The 12,827-nt window shown below is 39.9% G+C and overlaps 1 protein-coding gene across 1 annotated transcript; it reads left to right on the forward strand.

Moving 5' to 3' along the window:
- Positions 1 to 2,502: 2,502 nt before the first annotated feature.
- On the forward strand, positions 2,503 to 12,561 carry LOC128111140 (cytochrome c oxidase assembly protein COX16 homolog, mitochondrial). Its single transcript, XM_052739412.1, has 4 exons — positions 2,503 to 2,763; positions 7,394 to 7,465; positions 11,502 to 11,564; positions 12,056 to 12,561. Exons 1-4 carry the CDS (start codon positions 2,695 to 2,697, stop codon positions 12,170 to 12,172), a joined length of 321 nt encoding a protein of 106 aa, XP_052595372.1. The 5' UTR covers positions 2,503 to 2,694; the 3' UTR covers positions 12,173 to 12,561.
- Positions 12,562 to 12,827: the final 266 nt, after the last annotated feature.

Raw genomic sequence — 12,827 nt, forward strand, 5'->3', positions numbered from 1 at the left:
TGATGAGACGAACAAAGCATAAAGAGGTTAAGAAACTTGCCCAGTTTCCTGCCAATAACTTGACAGTTACTAAACGTCAGCTAGGATTTAAAGGCAGGCAGTCTGGCTTCAGAACTTTATATGGCTGAACACTACTTTCCAGGTGCTAGACGCTATATTTTGCTACCCATTCTCAACATCAGATTCTCAAAACTACAAGGCAGTACGAATAGTCCCATCTTTATAGATAAAATAACTTGATGTTTAAAGAAGATAACTTGTTCCAGATGTGTAGCTGTTTAGTTACCTGATCTAGCGGTTTACTTCAAACCAGTAAGGACTCCTGTAGTCTTGAACTACTTCAGAAAATGAAAGCATATATTTAATTTGATCCAATCATGCTGTTATATTTTTCCATTATGGGCCATAATATGAACTTAAGTGTACTAAGGTAAATGCTTTCTAGGCAAAGTAGCAGCACCATTCTGTCTTTATATCCAGTGTTTGAGAGCAATTACCAACATTTACTCAACCTCTTCTATTACCCAAACCTAAGATGGGAAGCAGAAGCAGTTTTTTACCATAGTTTAATAAGGACTTAATAGATGTGAAAATGAAGCTTTATCCTGTGAGTTTGTATAGAGCTGAGTTTGATTTTTTATAAGGGCAATTTATATTGTTGATCATTGATGTCAGAGTTTAGACATAGCTCATTTGGTGGTCTGTAGTATATAGGATGACTATTGTGAAAGACAAGGTATGTCGGTTATCAGTTACATACTGAACGCAAAAAAAAAGTGGCTTACTGCAACAATGGATCAGTAATTCTTTGAAAAGTGAAAATTCTGTCTAGTGATTATTTCTTCTGCTGCTAACATTGGCTGTAGTCACCACTGGCTGAACATGACTGCACCTAGATGGGTACTACTGCACAGAGATGGGTGGTCCAAGGTGTTTTTTCCTCTGTGCCTGGCAGTGCTGACTGTTGACTGGAGTGCCTTGGTTTTCCTCCATGTGGCCGCTCGTCTTCCAGTAGAGCAGATTAAGCTTTTACACAGCATTGAGGGTGGGGTCTTCAGAAGAGCATTTCAAGAAGGGCAAATCCCAATGCAAAAGTAGTTATCAAATCTAGACTTTTGTCCCACTTGTTAGTATCTTTTAAAAAGTGTTTGGTTTTTTTTTATTATTTATCTTTATATCTTTAGATGTTACCAGATTTCCTGGTATTTTACAAACATTTGGTCACATCAAATTAGTGAACGAAATGTTATTTGCTTCCCCCAAATCTTTATTTTCCTGCTACAGTCTGCAGCTGGCTCAACATGAGAATTTAAATACAGCATCACTTAGATTTTGTCCAACAAGGCCTCCACAGTGTGTCAGACAGACTTGGCTTATAAATAGGACTCAAGAGGAGTGAGATAGATGTCAGCAAAGAGAGAATCCATTAGACACTCATCAAATGATTTAGCTTCAATATTCTGTGTTGTGGGGGATATTCTTCCATACCCACTGTCCTGAGCAGCAGGCAAGGCCCTCCAGTTTCTGTTGAAGCTGAGGATAGTGGTCATCTCATCACTCAACTCTTCCAGGATGGAGTATGGAATGAACAGCAACAAAACAACAAAAAACCCAAACCACATCACCACCACCAAAAAAACATCACCAGACCGAAGTCTTCTAACAAAGGGTTTTAAAGCTTGTTTAAAAAAAAAAAAAAAGAAAAAGAAAAATGTAGTGAACCATGGAGGCACAGCCAAGAGAATCTTATTATGTATTAACCTATCTCCCAGTGCTATGGAAGATTAACCATCACTCCCCTCTTCCTTTTAGCCCCTCTTTCTGGCATTAGAGCCAGAGGTAGATAGATGGAAAGGCTTTCTCTGCCTCAGCCTGCAAAATGGCAGAGTGGGTGTTTTGTTCCGCCAAGTTATTGTACTTTCTACCTTAGTTGCTGGTCCCATTAGATGGCCTGTTCCTTTTTCATCTCCATGTTCTTTGAGCCATCCAGCACACAAGCAAGTCGTAAAGTTGCTTAGCCAATGGAAAGCGGGAATTCATTAACTATAGGCAATCGCACATTAAAAGTACTAACATTAAAGGTTCGGTTATAACTGATGAGCCACGATTTAAGAAGTCTTCATTAAGCCGGGCGGTGGTGGTGCACGCCTTTAATACCAGCACTCCGGAGGCAGAGCCAGGCGGATCTCTGTGAGTTCGAGGCCAGCCTGGACTACCAAGTGAGTTCCAGGCGCAAAGCTACACAGAGAAACCCTGTCTCGAAAAACCAAAAAAAAAAAAAAAAAAAAAAAAGTCTTCATTAACTTGGTGAATTACCCACGCTACTTGTGCATTAGTTTCAAAATAACACCCCTGCCTTTTAGCTGAGTTTATTTGTCAAGCCAGAAGACACTAGTCAAGATCCAGAATATGTGAATTACAGGTTTTCCAAATCGAAAATCCAATCGTCCCCGGCGTCTCCAGCGTCCCGGAACCAAAGCTCAGCGGCCTCGAACTTCCGGGGAGAGGGGGGAACGGGAGTGTGTTAGGACGACTCGATTACTTTGGACTGGCGGAGGCCTATGAGGCGAGAACCCGGCACCCGAAGCCAGTGCTGAGTCTACAACTTCGCTTGGGAGACGGCCGAGGCCGCCGGGTTCTAGGCGGTCGCGCTGGGGCCGCTCCGAAGGGGCTAAGCCGACCGCCGCTTCAGCCATGGTTGCGCCCGCCGTGTTGCGCGCTCTGCGCAAGAACAAGACCCTTCGCTACGGAGTCCCCATGTTGGTGAGTGGCTGCGGCCCGAGCGGGGCGGGGCCTCCGGGAGGGGCGGGGCCACCTCTGCCTGGCAGATGTGTGCTGTCTGCAGGATTCCTGTGGCAGCGGCCTGTGCTAGGAAGGGACTGCTAGAGATGTGAGCTGTTAGATTTTTCCTAGTCCACACTCAGAAGTGTACCCCGCGTTTCCCCCTCTCCTTTCCCTTCATGAACGTGCGTGTTGTCACTATTCCGGTTTTACAGTAACCTTTCCTGGGGTTAAAGGTTGAGGTTGGCAGAAGACCAATCAGAGCTGGCGCTCCAATAATTATGTTCATTTGTTGTTTTATCATTGACAAGTTAATTTGCTTTAGCACCCTCCGATATCATATTAAAGAAAATAAGTAAAAGGTTTTAAAAATAGTTTCATTACTTTGGTATGGCAATTGGTACAGGTGAAGTTCCAGCCTTTGTATTTGAGCAGTACTAAAAGAGACTTCAGAGATGTAATAGGTTTTTTAGTCATCTTTGGTGTGTTTTGATTTTGTTTTCATCTTTAGGAAACTCTGCAGTCTGCTTTAAGAGTTTCAAAATAAGCATTAGTTTTTATAAAATGACAACAATTCTTGTAGACAAGGCATGTGTAAAATTTGTTTTCTGAAAGTTCCTCTGCTGTTCAGAAACACTGATTTTAGTCACTGACTTGCAGTCACCCGTCTGTCACTATGGGAACCAATATGATTTTCTTCCTTTTCAAAAACATAAAAGTCAAGAACTTGGTGAAAGACAACCAACGAAACCAAACAAAACAAAACCAAACAAAACCCCCCAAGGGTGAGGCTTTCTGTGTAGACTTAGTTTCCTGCTCTATTTTCAGAGCTAATCAGCAAGGAGATGCCTTCACAGTCAATTTTTAAATGGTCAAATCAAGTGTTAGGAAGACACACTCTGGAGCTATTTAGACAAAACTTTTAAACCTAATTTGTTTTCTAGTCAGCTGCCCTTCCACTAGTAAAAGAAAGAGCACTTTCTATGCCCACCCAATCTGACAGAACCTCCTTTGAGTTCTGAGACTTTTTCTGTTTTATCACACCATAGTCAGGTGTGCCCTGGCAAATTAAGGAAGCCTCCAGCCATGTAACAAAAGTAACTTCTTCAGATGAAGTATTCATTATGATCTTTTACCTGATAGGTGTTTAACCAGCCATTCCTTTCTGTTTGTTACACACAGACAACACACACACACACACACACACACACACACACACACACACTCACTCTTCTAGCGTGTGTATGTGAAATAGCATTCTTTTTATTTAAAAATTATGTGTGTTTTGAGGATTTCATAGATGAGTACTGTATTTACATCATTTCTACCCCTCCCTTCCCCACTCCCACTTCTCCTGTGATCCTCTTCTCCATCTCAAATTCACGACTTCCTTGTTGTTGTTACATGTTGTATGTATGCATGTATAAAGACAGCCTGATGAGTCTATTTAGTGATGGTCTTATGTAATCCAAAATAGCATTCTTTTCTTAAAAGTAGCTAAGAATATTTTATATGCATAATTGTTAAATATAAGCTTTTTATTATGGCTGCTATTTATCTCAAAATCGTGGGAGTTAAGAAGAGAAAGAGCCCTAAAACCCGAGGAGTGACTCTCTAGACTGCAAACGAGGAGACAGTGGGAGAGAACATGCTTAGAGAGGAGAAAGCATCGAGGTGGGACAGTCCCTCTAACGGAGGCACTGATCGAGTTAACACAGAGACTCTAAAGCTAATGCTGTTTTTTTCCATTTGTTTTGTTTTGCTTTTTACACGCCTCCCCTTCCCCAGCGTTTGAACACCTATCACAGACGCTCTCCCCATTTGTTGTCTTTTGAGTTTTAGGATTTTTTTTCATTTTTTTTTAAATGAGAAGTTTTAAAATTATCACTGTGAAGTTTTGTTGCTTTTATCAACCTCAGATTTTGAATTTATATCTCATGTTTTTATACTTTTTATATTTAATTATTTAATCGGTGATATAGGGGTCAAGCTTTTCCCCCCAAATGGCTAAGCCTTTGCTTCTCTGGCCTGAGAATTATAGCCAGTTCAGTTTCTGGTAAAGTAGCAGTGACAGTTTGAAATCTGTCTTAAGGGTTTCTGCAGTGAGAAACACACTGCAAGACTCCTTTATCACTTGATAAGAAAATAAAAGGTGCCGGGCGGTGGTGGCGCACGCCTTTAATCCCAGCACTCGGGAGGCAGAGCCAGGCGGATCTCTGTGAGTTCGAGGCCAGCCTGGTCTACAGAGCGAGATCCAGGAAAGGCGCAAAGCTACACAGAGAAACTCTGTCTTGAAAAACCAAAAAATAAAAAAAAAAAAAAAGAAAGGAAAAGGCAATGTTTTCCAAATGTTCAACTTTGCAAAAGTCATAAAATTGAAAGAAATTCTCCACAGACAAAGCCAGCATTTTATTCCTAGGTTTACCCTATGTAGTTATAGTATTAAAAGAAAAACTTGAGCAGCATTGGCTGCTCCTCCAAAGGTCCTGAGTTCAATTCCCAGCAATCACATGGTAGCTCACAACCATCTACAATGAGATCTGGTGCCCTCTTCTGGCCTGCAGGCAGAACTCTGTATACATAATAAATGAATAAATAAATAAGTCCTTTAAAAAAAAGAAAAGAAAAACTTGAGGGGTGAGAGAGGTGGGTCCCAACTAAGAGCCCTTGCTGCCCTTTCAGAGGACCAGAGCTTTCCCAGCACCCATACCAGGCTGCTCATGATTGCCTGAAATTCCAGCTCTAGGGTATCTGATGCCCACTTCTGACCTCCACAGGTACCCACATGTTCCTGCCCATACATAGACACATGTACACATATGCATTCATACATACACAAATGATAAATAAATCGTAAAAAAAAAAAACTTTAGGCAAACAATTTTACTGATTTTGCATAAGCAAAGAAAGCTCATGAGACAACTGAACCAAGCTCATGGGAACTCATGATCTCTGGATTGACAGCTGTGGAGCCTGCATGGGACAAAACTAGGCCCTCTGCATGTGGAAGGCAGTTGTGTAGCTTGGTCTGTTTGAGGGGCTTCTAGCAGTGGAATCAGGATCTATCCCTGTTGCATGAGCTGGCTTTTTGGAGACCATTCCCTATGGTGGGATGCCTTGCTCAGCCTTGATGCCGAGGGGAGGGACTTGGTCCTGCCCCAGCTGAATGTACCAGGCTTTGTTGACTCCCCATGGGAGGCCTTACCCTTTTGGAGGAGTGGATGGGGGGGTGGATAGGCAGGGGCAGGAGGAGGGATGGGAGGGGGAACTGTGGTTGGTATATAAAATAAATAAAAAATATTTTAAAAAAGGCTCATGAATCAAGCCACACTTGCACTCAGAACCTGAAGAGGTTCAGAGAGTTCTGTCCTGCTGAGTTCTTTCTTTTATAGACAAAGAAACTACAAAAATAAGTTAATTGGCTAGAATTAGACATTTGCAGTTTTTTTGACTTGGTCTGATCAGTTGACCAGTCGAGTTTTCTGTTTGTTTACCTTCTAAGGTTACATAAATTCTCTAAACGAATTTAGGTACGGAGACAGCTTCACTCCAAACTTAATACTTTGCAGTAGCGTATCATTTAGTTGGGTGTGCTTTTATTTCCTCTTGAATTTGGAAACAGGAGGATCACAAGTTCAAGGTGACCCTCAGGTACGTAGCAAGTTCAACCTCATCTTGGTGAATAAGACCCTGTGTCTTAGTTGGTGTTCTATTGCTGTGAAGAGACACCATGACCACAGCAACTCTTACAAAGGAAAACATTTAATTGGGGCTGGCTTACAGTTTCAGAGGTTTAGTCCGTTGTCATCATGGTGAGGAGCACAGTAGCATGCAGGCAGACATGCTGCTGGAGAAATAGCCTAGAGTCCTATACCCAGATCTGCAGGCAGCAGGAAGAGAGAACTTGGGCTTCTGACGCCTTGAAGACCACCCCCAGTGACACACTTTCTCCATCAAGGCCACACCTCCTAATCCTTCTAAGTAGTGCCACTCTCTGATGGCTAAGCATTCAAATATATGAGCATATGGGGACCATTCTTATTCAATTTGAGACCACACCATGTCTCAAAAACCAGCAAACCAGAAAAGTCAGACACATGTGTGATGATTTATAGCCATCAGTAATGATCTATTAGAACTTTTCCAGGATAGTATAGTAGCCTCCCTTGCTGAGGTTTCATTTACTGTGTCTCAGTTGTTGTCATAAAAAAGAAAAGAAAAGAAAAGAAAAGAAAAAGAAAAACATGGAAAGTTCCAGATATAAATAATTCATAACCTTTAAATGGCATTTATTACAATATATTGTCACTGTTGTACTTTATTATTAGTTATTGTGCTAATCTTATTGTGCCCATTTTGAAAATTAAACTTTAATAATAGGTATATATGTATAGGAAAATACATAGTGTATTTAGGGTTCAATATTTGTCCAGGTGTCCCTCGAATGCCTTTGAAGGTAACCCCACCACATCTACTTTTAAGTGATGAGTAATAATTTCCTAGGAGAAGTACTCTACGTTTTTTATAGTCTGTCCTAGGCTCTGTTTAACTGAATGAGCTAGCCTGAGGCCACCCTTCTCTTTCCTATAGCTGTCCTTTTTCTTGGTTTCAGTTGCTGGTTGTTGGAGGTTCCTTTGGTCTTCGGGAATTTTCACAAATCCGATATGATGCTGTGACGATTAAGGTAAGAACTATAATTGGTGTTTCACTTGTGTCCAAGTGTATGTTTTTTGGTTTAGGAGAATTATGTGCTCAGTTCATTTAGCAATATTAATCTGTCTTGTCTTGAAAACCTAATAGATGATCTTTGCACCCTCTCTTGTTTAAAATATCACTAATGGGCCCATGAAAGTGAATCATATAAAGCATTTGGTAACAGTTCTTTGTATTCACTAGGGAATTTGTAATATTATTGTTTCTCCCCCCAGATATTCTCAGATGTAGTTGTTTTTTAGGATTCATAAGGAACTAAAGAACATGGATCAACAATTTTCATTTCATTTTATTTCTCTAATTATAAATTCACTATTTTATTTTAATGCCAGGGATGTTGTAAATGTATTGTCATTTCTCATTAGTTACTGATACTAAAATAAAGTAAAATAAAATATTTTTATTATAAATGAAGATAGTTTATCTTTTATAGTATATGCATTGTGGTAGGATTATAGTGGGTCCTCTGTTTTACAGGTGTGGTATACTACCTTGCACACAGTCATGTGGTCATTCCAGAACAGAACTAAGATTCTCATCCTCTGTAATTACACATCCACTGTCAAATTTATGCCGTATGTTACATAAGAACTCTGGTTCATTAATTGAGAAATGTGTTATAATTTGGGGAGAGGGAACATATACCTGATATTTGAAGATTTTTCTAAGTAATATATAATGTATCATCATATGCCATTACAAACATTGTTCACTTTGGTAATGGACCCTCCATTGCTGCATTACACCAAGTAATATGACTAAGTGTGCATTTTAAATACACACACTTGTGAATAAGACAGTCTTTGACTTGCCGATCGTGCTTTGTTACAAGATAGTACTAGCTTAATATTTAATGTAAATACTGTGACCCTGTTTTTAAGATAGGATAATCATAATAGCAGTGCCTATATGATCCAGATATCGCTGGAAAAGAAAGCTAAATAATTCTGTTACTTTAATGACAGATGAAAAGGACACAGACAGCTGGATTAGGGAGTTAAATAACCCCTACACTAGTTAAACAGCATACTGCACAATATGCAAAAAGAAATTACAGTTGGGTATATTGGATACAGGGATGGAACACATAAGAAGACTGAATTTCACATGTCTAGGATGAGACAAGCAAGTACTTACAAATCAACCCTAAATTGGTTCATCCTCAAACACCAATTCTTAACCTCAAATAGTAAATAATTAGCTTGTGCATACCACACCAACTTATTATACTTGGACTGATCTGCAAAACTCACAAAAATTCCATTTTTCTAATTCCAAAGGTGCAACTAAATATAGCCTAGACGTGAACAGAAGGGGAAGTTCTGGTAGCAGCTGTGTCGTTGTCCAGCAGGAACACAGTTGATCCAGTTCAGTCTTAGCAAGGGCCATGCTTTCTTTCTACTCCATTATACACAGTGAGCTCCAGCTAGGGGTGGAACTCATTGGTAGAGCATTTGCCTAACATGCAGCAAGCCCCGGGCTTGACCTGCAGCACAGTGAGAGAGAGAGGGAGAGGGAGAGAGGGAGACGGAATCATGGAAGCAAGACATGTTTTCCTTAACTCTTAGGTACTTTAATGTGGGGGGAAAATGGAGTTTCTAATTGTCATTTGGATTCTTTGAAGATTTTAAGGAAAAAAGAACGTGGTGGTGGGCTGGGGTGGGGGAGAAACATAAAACAAAAAGGTTGATGTTTTATAAAATGCCTCCCACCTCAGTTTTCTTTCTACTTTCTACCTGGGACTTTAAGATCCATAGAGTATACTATTTACTATGCCTAAGTTCAAGGGTTGTAAGAGCTGTAGAGTGCATATTACGTTAAACTATAGTTAACTGCATGTGGCTGTTAAGAGCTTTAGAGGGTACTGTTAAACTATATGTAAGTTCATGGCCTGTATGAGCTGCAGAATATACTATTAATCTATGCCTAACTCTTTTTGTATATATACCCACTCCTGGATTCTACTGTCTTATCTTCTAATCACTAAATCTGTCTTTTGTTACATTGAATTTTTTTTAACTAGACCTGTCCTTTAACTTTACGATTTGGTACATATTTTTCACTTCTGAACTGTTTATTTAATTCTTTATTATGTCTGTCAATACTCTAGAGAAATTTTCCATAATGTCATATTTTATCCCCTTTTTCTAAACACTTTGTGAATTATAATTATTTAAAAGGCCCATCTCCCATAAGGATATTTTTTCTTCAGTTTTTTTTTTTTTTTAGATTTATTTATTATGTATACAGTATTCTGCCTGCATGTGTCCCTGCAGGTCAGAAGAGGGCACCAGATCTCATTACAGATGGTTGTGAGCCACCATGTGGTTGCTGGGAATTGAACTCAGGACCTTTGGAAGAGCAGTCGGTGCTCTTAACCACTGAGCCATCTCTCAAGCCCTTTTCTTCAGTTTTGACTGTATGATTATGTCTTTTGCTTTCTGCTTTTGTTACTATAGCCCTGTGTGATGATTTCTCTAACCCCCAGTAGCAGCATCTACCTGGTGTCCAGCCTTGGTTCCTCTTGTTTTTAAATGAACATGTATACTGTACAGAGTAATAAGCTTCGTCTTGGCATTTCCCTTCATGTATGTAATATGCTTTGATAATGTTGGCTCCTTCAGTACCCTTTCTTATCCCCCTTCTCCCTCTTCCCTTTTTCAATACATATTTCCAATAATCATTTTACTTTCTGTCCTTATTTTTTCCACAATTTTCATATATGAAAGCAACATGTGATACCTGGCTGTGACACTAACTAACCCTTGGTTATGATTCTGTACTTGTTCCAGGCTTGGTAAGTGTAGCCAAGGGAGAAAATGGGTTTCAACTCCAATTCTCAGCTCGTAGGAATCCCTCTTACTATAGTGGGATTTTCTCTGTTGAGCCCTACACTGAAAATTGAATTGAATTTTAAGTTGATTTTATCTTATTTTTTCTTGTTTTGCAAATTAGTTTGACATTAAATGGACACCGTTAAATTTACTTTATATAGAAAATAGAAGCACAAGAAGGTAGCTTATGGAAATGTTAGACAATGGGATAGTGTTTGCTGATAAGACAGAAATGGAATGTGACCAATAGCACTGATAGGCTTCTGGAACCCCAGGCACACATGTGTTGGGATTTTTGGATCTACTTGTCATAATATACCCTTTTTTGATTTGTCTCATTTGTCTCTATCTATGCATCATTCTAATGGGATCATGGGATTATCCCGACTCATCACTTTGTTCATAGGCTCTGTTGAGTCATGCATACTCAAATGGTCCATTGACTTTGTTTATTTCACCAGTCTCACCCTCCTTTGTGACATGCAGGTAGCAGGTATGAGCTCCAGTGGGCCACTGTGGAACCCTAAATATCCCATAGCTTACTCTTTATTCAGTCTGTGGAGGGGGTTCTTTTGTTTTTCAAGTGCATTATATAGTAGCATTTTAAATATTTCCATGCTTCAAAATTTACATGGCTGGTAAATAATGCTGCCCCTGGAGGCAGAAAGCTAGTGCTCAACATGTTTCTTTCACGAGTTATTCAAGCTCCTGTGCCTGCTTTCCTTACATGTAATAATGAAGAAGAAATTTATGCTCGTCTTACAGGTTTTGTGAGCATTTAAACTAGATGGTGTATGTCAAGTGCCTGGTGCACAGGTGTATAAGTCAGTGGATATTAGCTAGAGTTGTGTTCTATTTACCACAGTGGACAGTAGAGATTTTGACGTATACTTTAAATTGTCTGAACTGTCCCAGCCATCTTTCCTATGACTTTGTTTGTTTGAGACAGGGTTTCACTATGTCCCTGGCTGGCTTAGGACTCACCATGTAGACCAGGCTGGCCTCAAACTCACAGAGATCCCCCTCTTTCTTCCTCCTCAGTGCTGGGATTAAAGACATGTGCCACCTGGCTTCACTCCTATAATTTTTGAAAGTAAAAAATGAAAAAAAAAATTAAAGTGAAAAATGAATGTAAAAGAATTAAATAATGTATGTCTTTTTTCTTTTCTACAGGTTGATCCTGAATTAGAAAAAAAATTGAAAGCGAATAAAATAACTTTAGAGTCAGAATATGAGGTATAGTATGTTAATATTCTATGTTTTATAACAGTCTCACTAGTCATGACTGGTTCTCTTTCTCAAGATAATCAGTAGTGAATAAAAAATAACTTTAATCTGAATATGTGGTAAATGGGCTGGCTGCACTTTGCTTCTTCTCTTACCCATTGTGACCCACACCAGCCTTGCAGCTGTTGCTGTGCTGGAGCAGCTGCTTCTCCTTTCCTCTTGTCTTCCCAGCCTCTTCCCATTCATTGTGCTCTCAGAAACAGAATGGAGACTCCTTCTGTCACTAATAGTTTGTCAGGATGGGGAAAGGTAGATATGAGGTCTCTCCATAAGCAAGCCAGGGAAGTTCTAACCCTCAGAAAGTTTGGTGTGGAGGTGGTTTATTGGCTGACCTTGTCCTGGAGCCTGTTGAGTTTTCCTTTCCTGCTTAGCACTTAGTGATGCCTCAACCAAAGCCACTGGGTGTCGACACTAATGTGTTTAACGTCCTCGTTCTGTAGAAAATAAAGGACGCTACTTTTGAAGACTGGAAGAATATTCGAGGCCCAAGGCCCTGGGAAGATCCTGAACTCCTCCAAGGACGAAACCCAGAAGCTCTTAAGCCTAAGGCAGCCTGACTGTGCTCAGTTTTTCAATAAAATGATCTCAACTGGACCTGTACTCCACTAGGAAGATTCCAGATCTGTGCAAACCTGGATATGAGTAATGTGATGGCTGAAATTCTTGATTAAAAAGTCAAATATAAATCTATAAAGACTTTCCAATCAGTCTACTTGCAAATGAAAGTAGCAGTGTTGAACACACACACATACACACACACACACACACACACAGTAAAAATGTGACTACTGTTATCATAACGTGCCACACATCCTCTTTTTCTATCAGCCATAGTGCATCTGCCTCATTTTGGTTTTTGTTGAAAATCCTTGGCTTGAATCCAAATTTTCCCAATAAAATTGTGACTTTATGTTAAACCTATAAATAAATGATCATAATCTAGTAATGGTCTTTTCTTTTATTCCTAATACTTCATAAACCAGCCTCTGAAACCATGGAACCCACTAAGGAAATTATATAATTGACCTAATTCGTGTGCAGTGCATGATGGTAAGAAGATGTGACACACTGGTTGAGGTTATCAGGTGCCTGTGTTGTGCCTCAGCACGGTCTGAGAGTCAGTTCCAGTTTGTTCGTTAGATCTGCTGTGGTCAGATCCCTAAGCAAAGTGATAGGGAGGGAAGGCAGGATTTGTTCTTAGTACCAATGGCT

The sequence above is a fragment of the Peromyscus californicus genome, unplaced genomic scaffold (assembly GCF_007827085.1).
Source record: "Peromyscus californicus insignis strain IS unplaced genomic scaffold, ASM782708v3 Scaffold_15__1_contigs__length_86483966, whole genome shotgun sequence".
NCBI classification, from domain to species: Eukaryota; Metazoa; Chordata; class Mammalia; order Rodentia; family Cricetidae; genus Peromyscus; species Peromyscus californicus.

Excerpts from the sequence above, each read along its gene's own strand:
- LOC128111140 (XM_052739412.1), top strand. The coding sequence starts at position 2,695 with ATGGTTGCGCCCGCCGTGTTGCGCGCTCTGCGCAAGAACAAGACCCTT. Across the intron at positions 2,764-7,393 it reads GCTACGGAGTCCCCATGTTG|TTGCTGGTTGTTGGAGGTTC; the intron begins GTGAGTGGCTGC and ends TCTTGGTTTCAG. Across the intron at positions 7,466-11,501 it reads ATGATGCTGTGACGATTAAG|GTTGATCCTGAATTAGAAAA; the intron begins GTAAGAACTATA and ends TCTTTTCTACAG.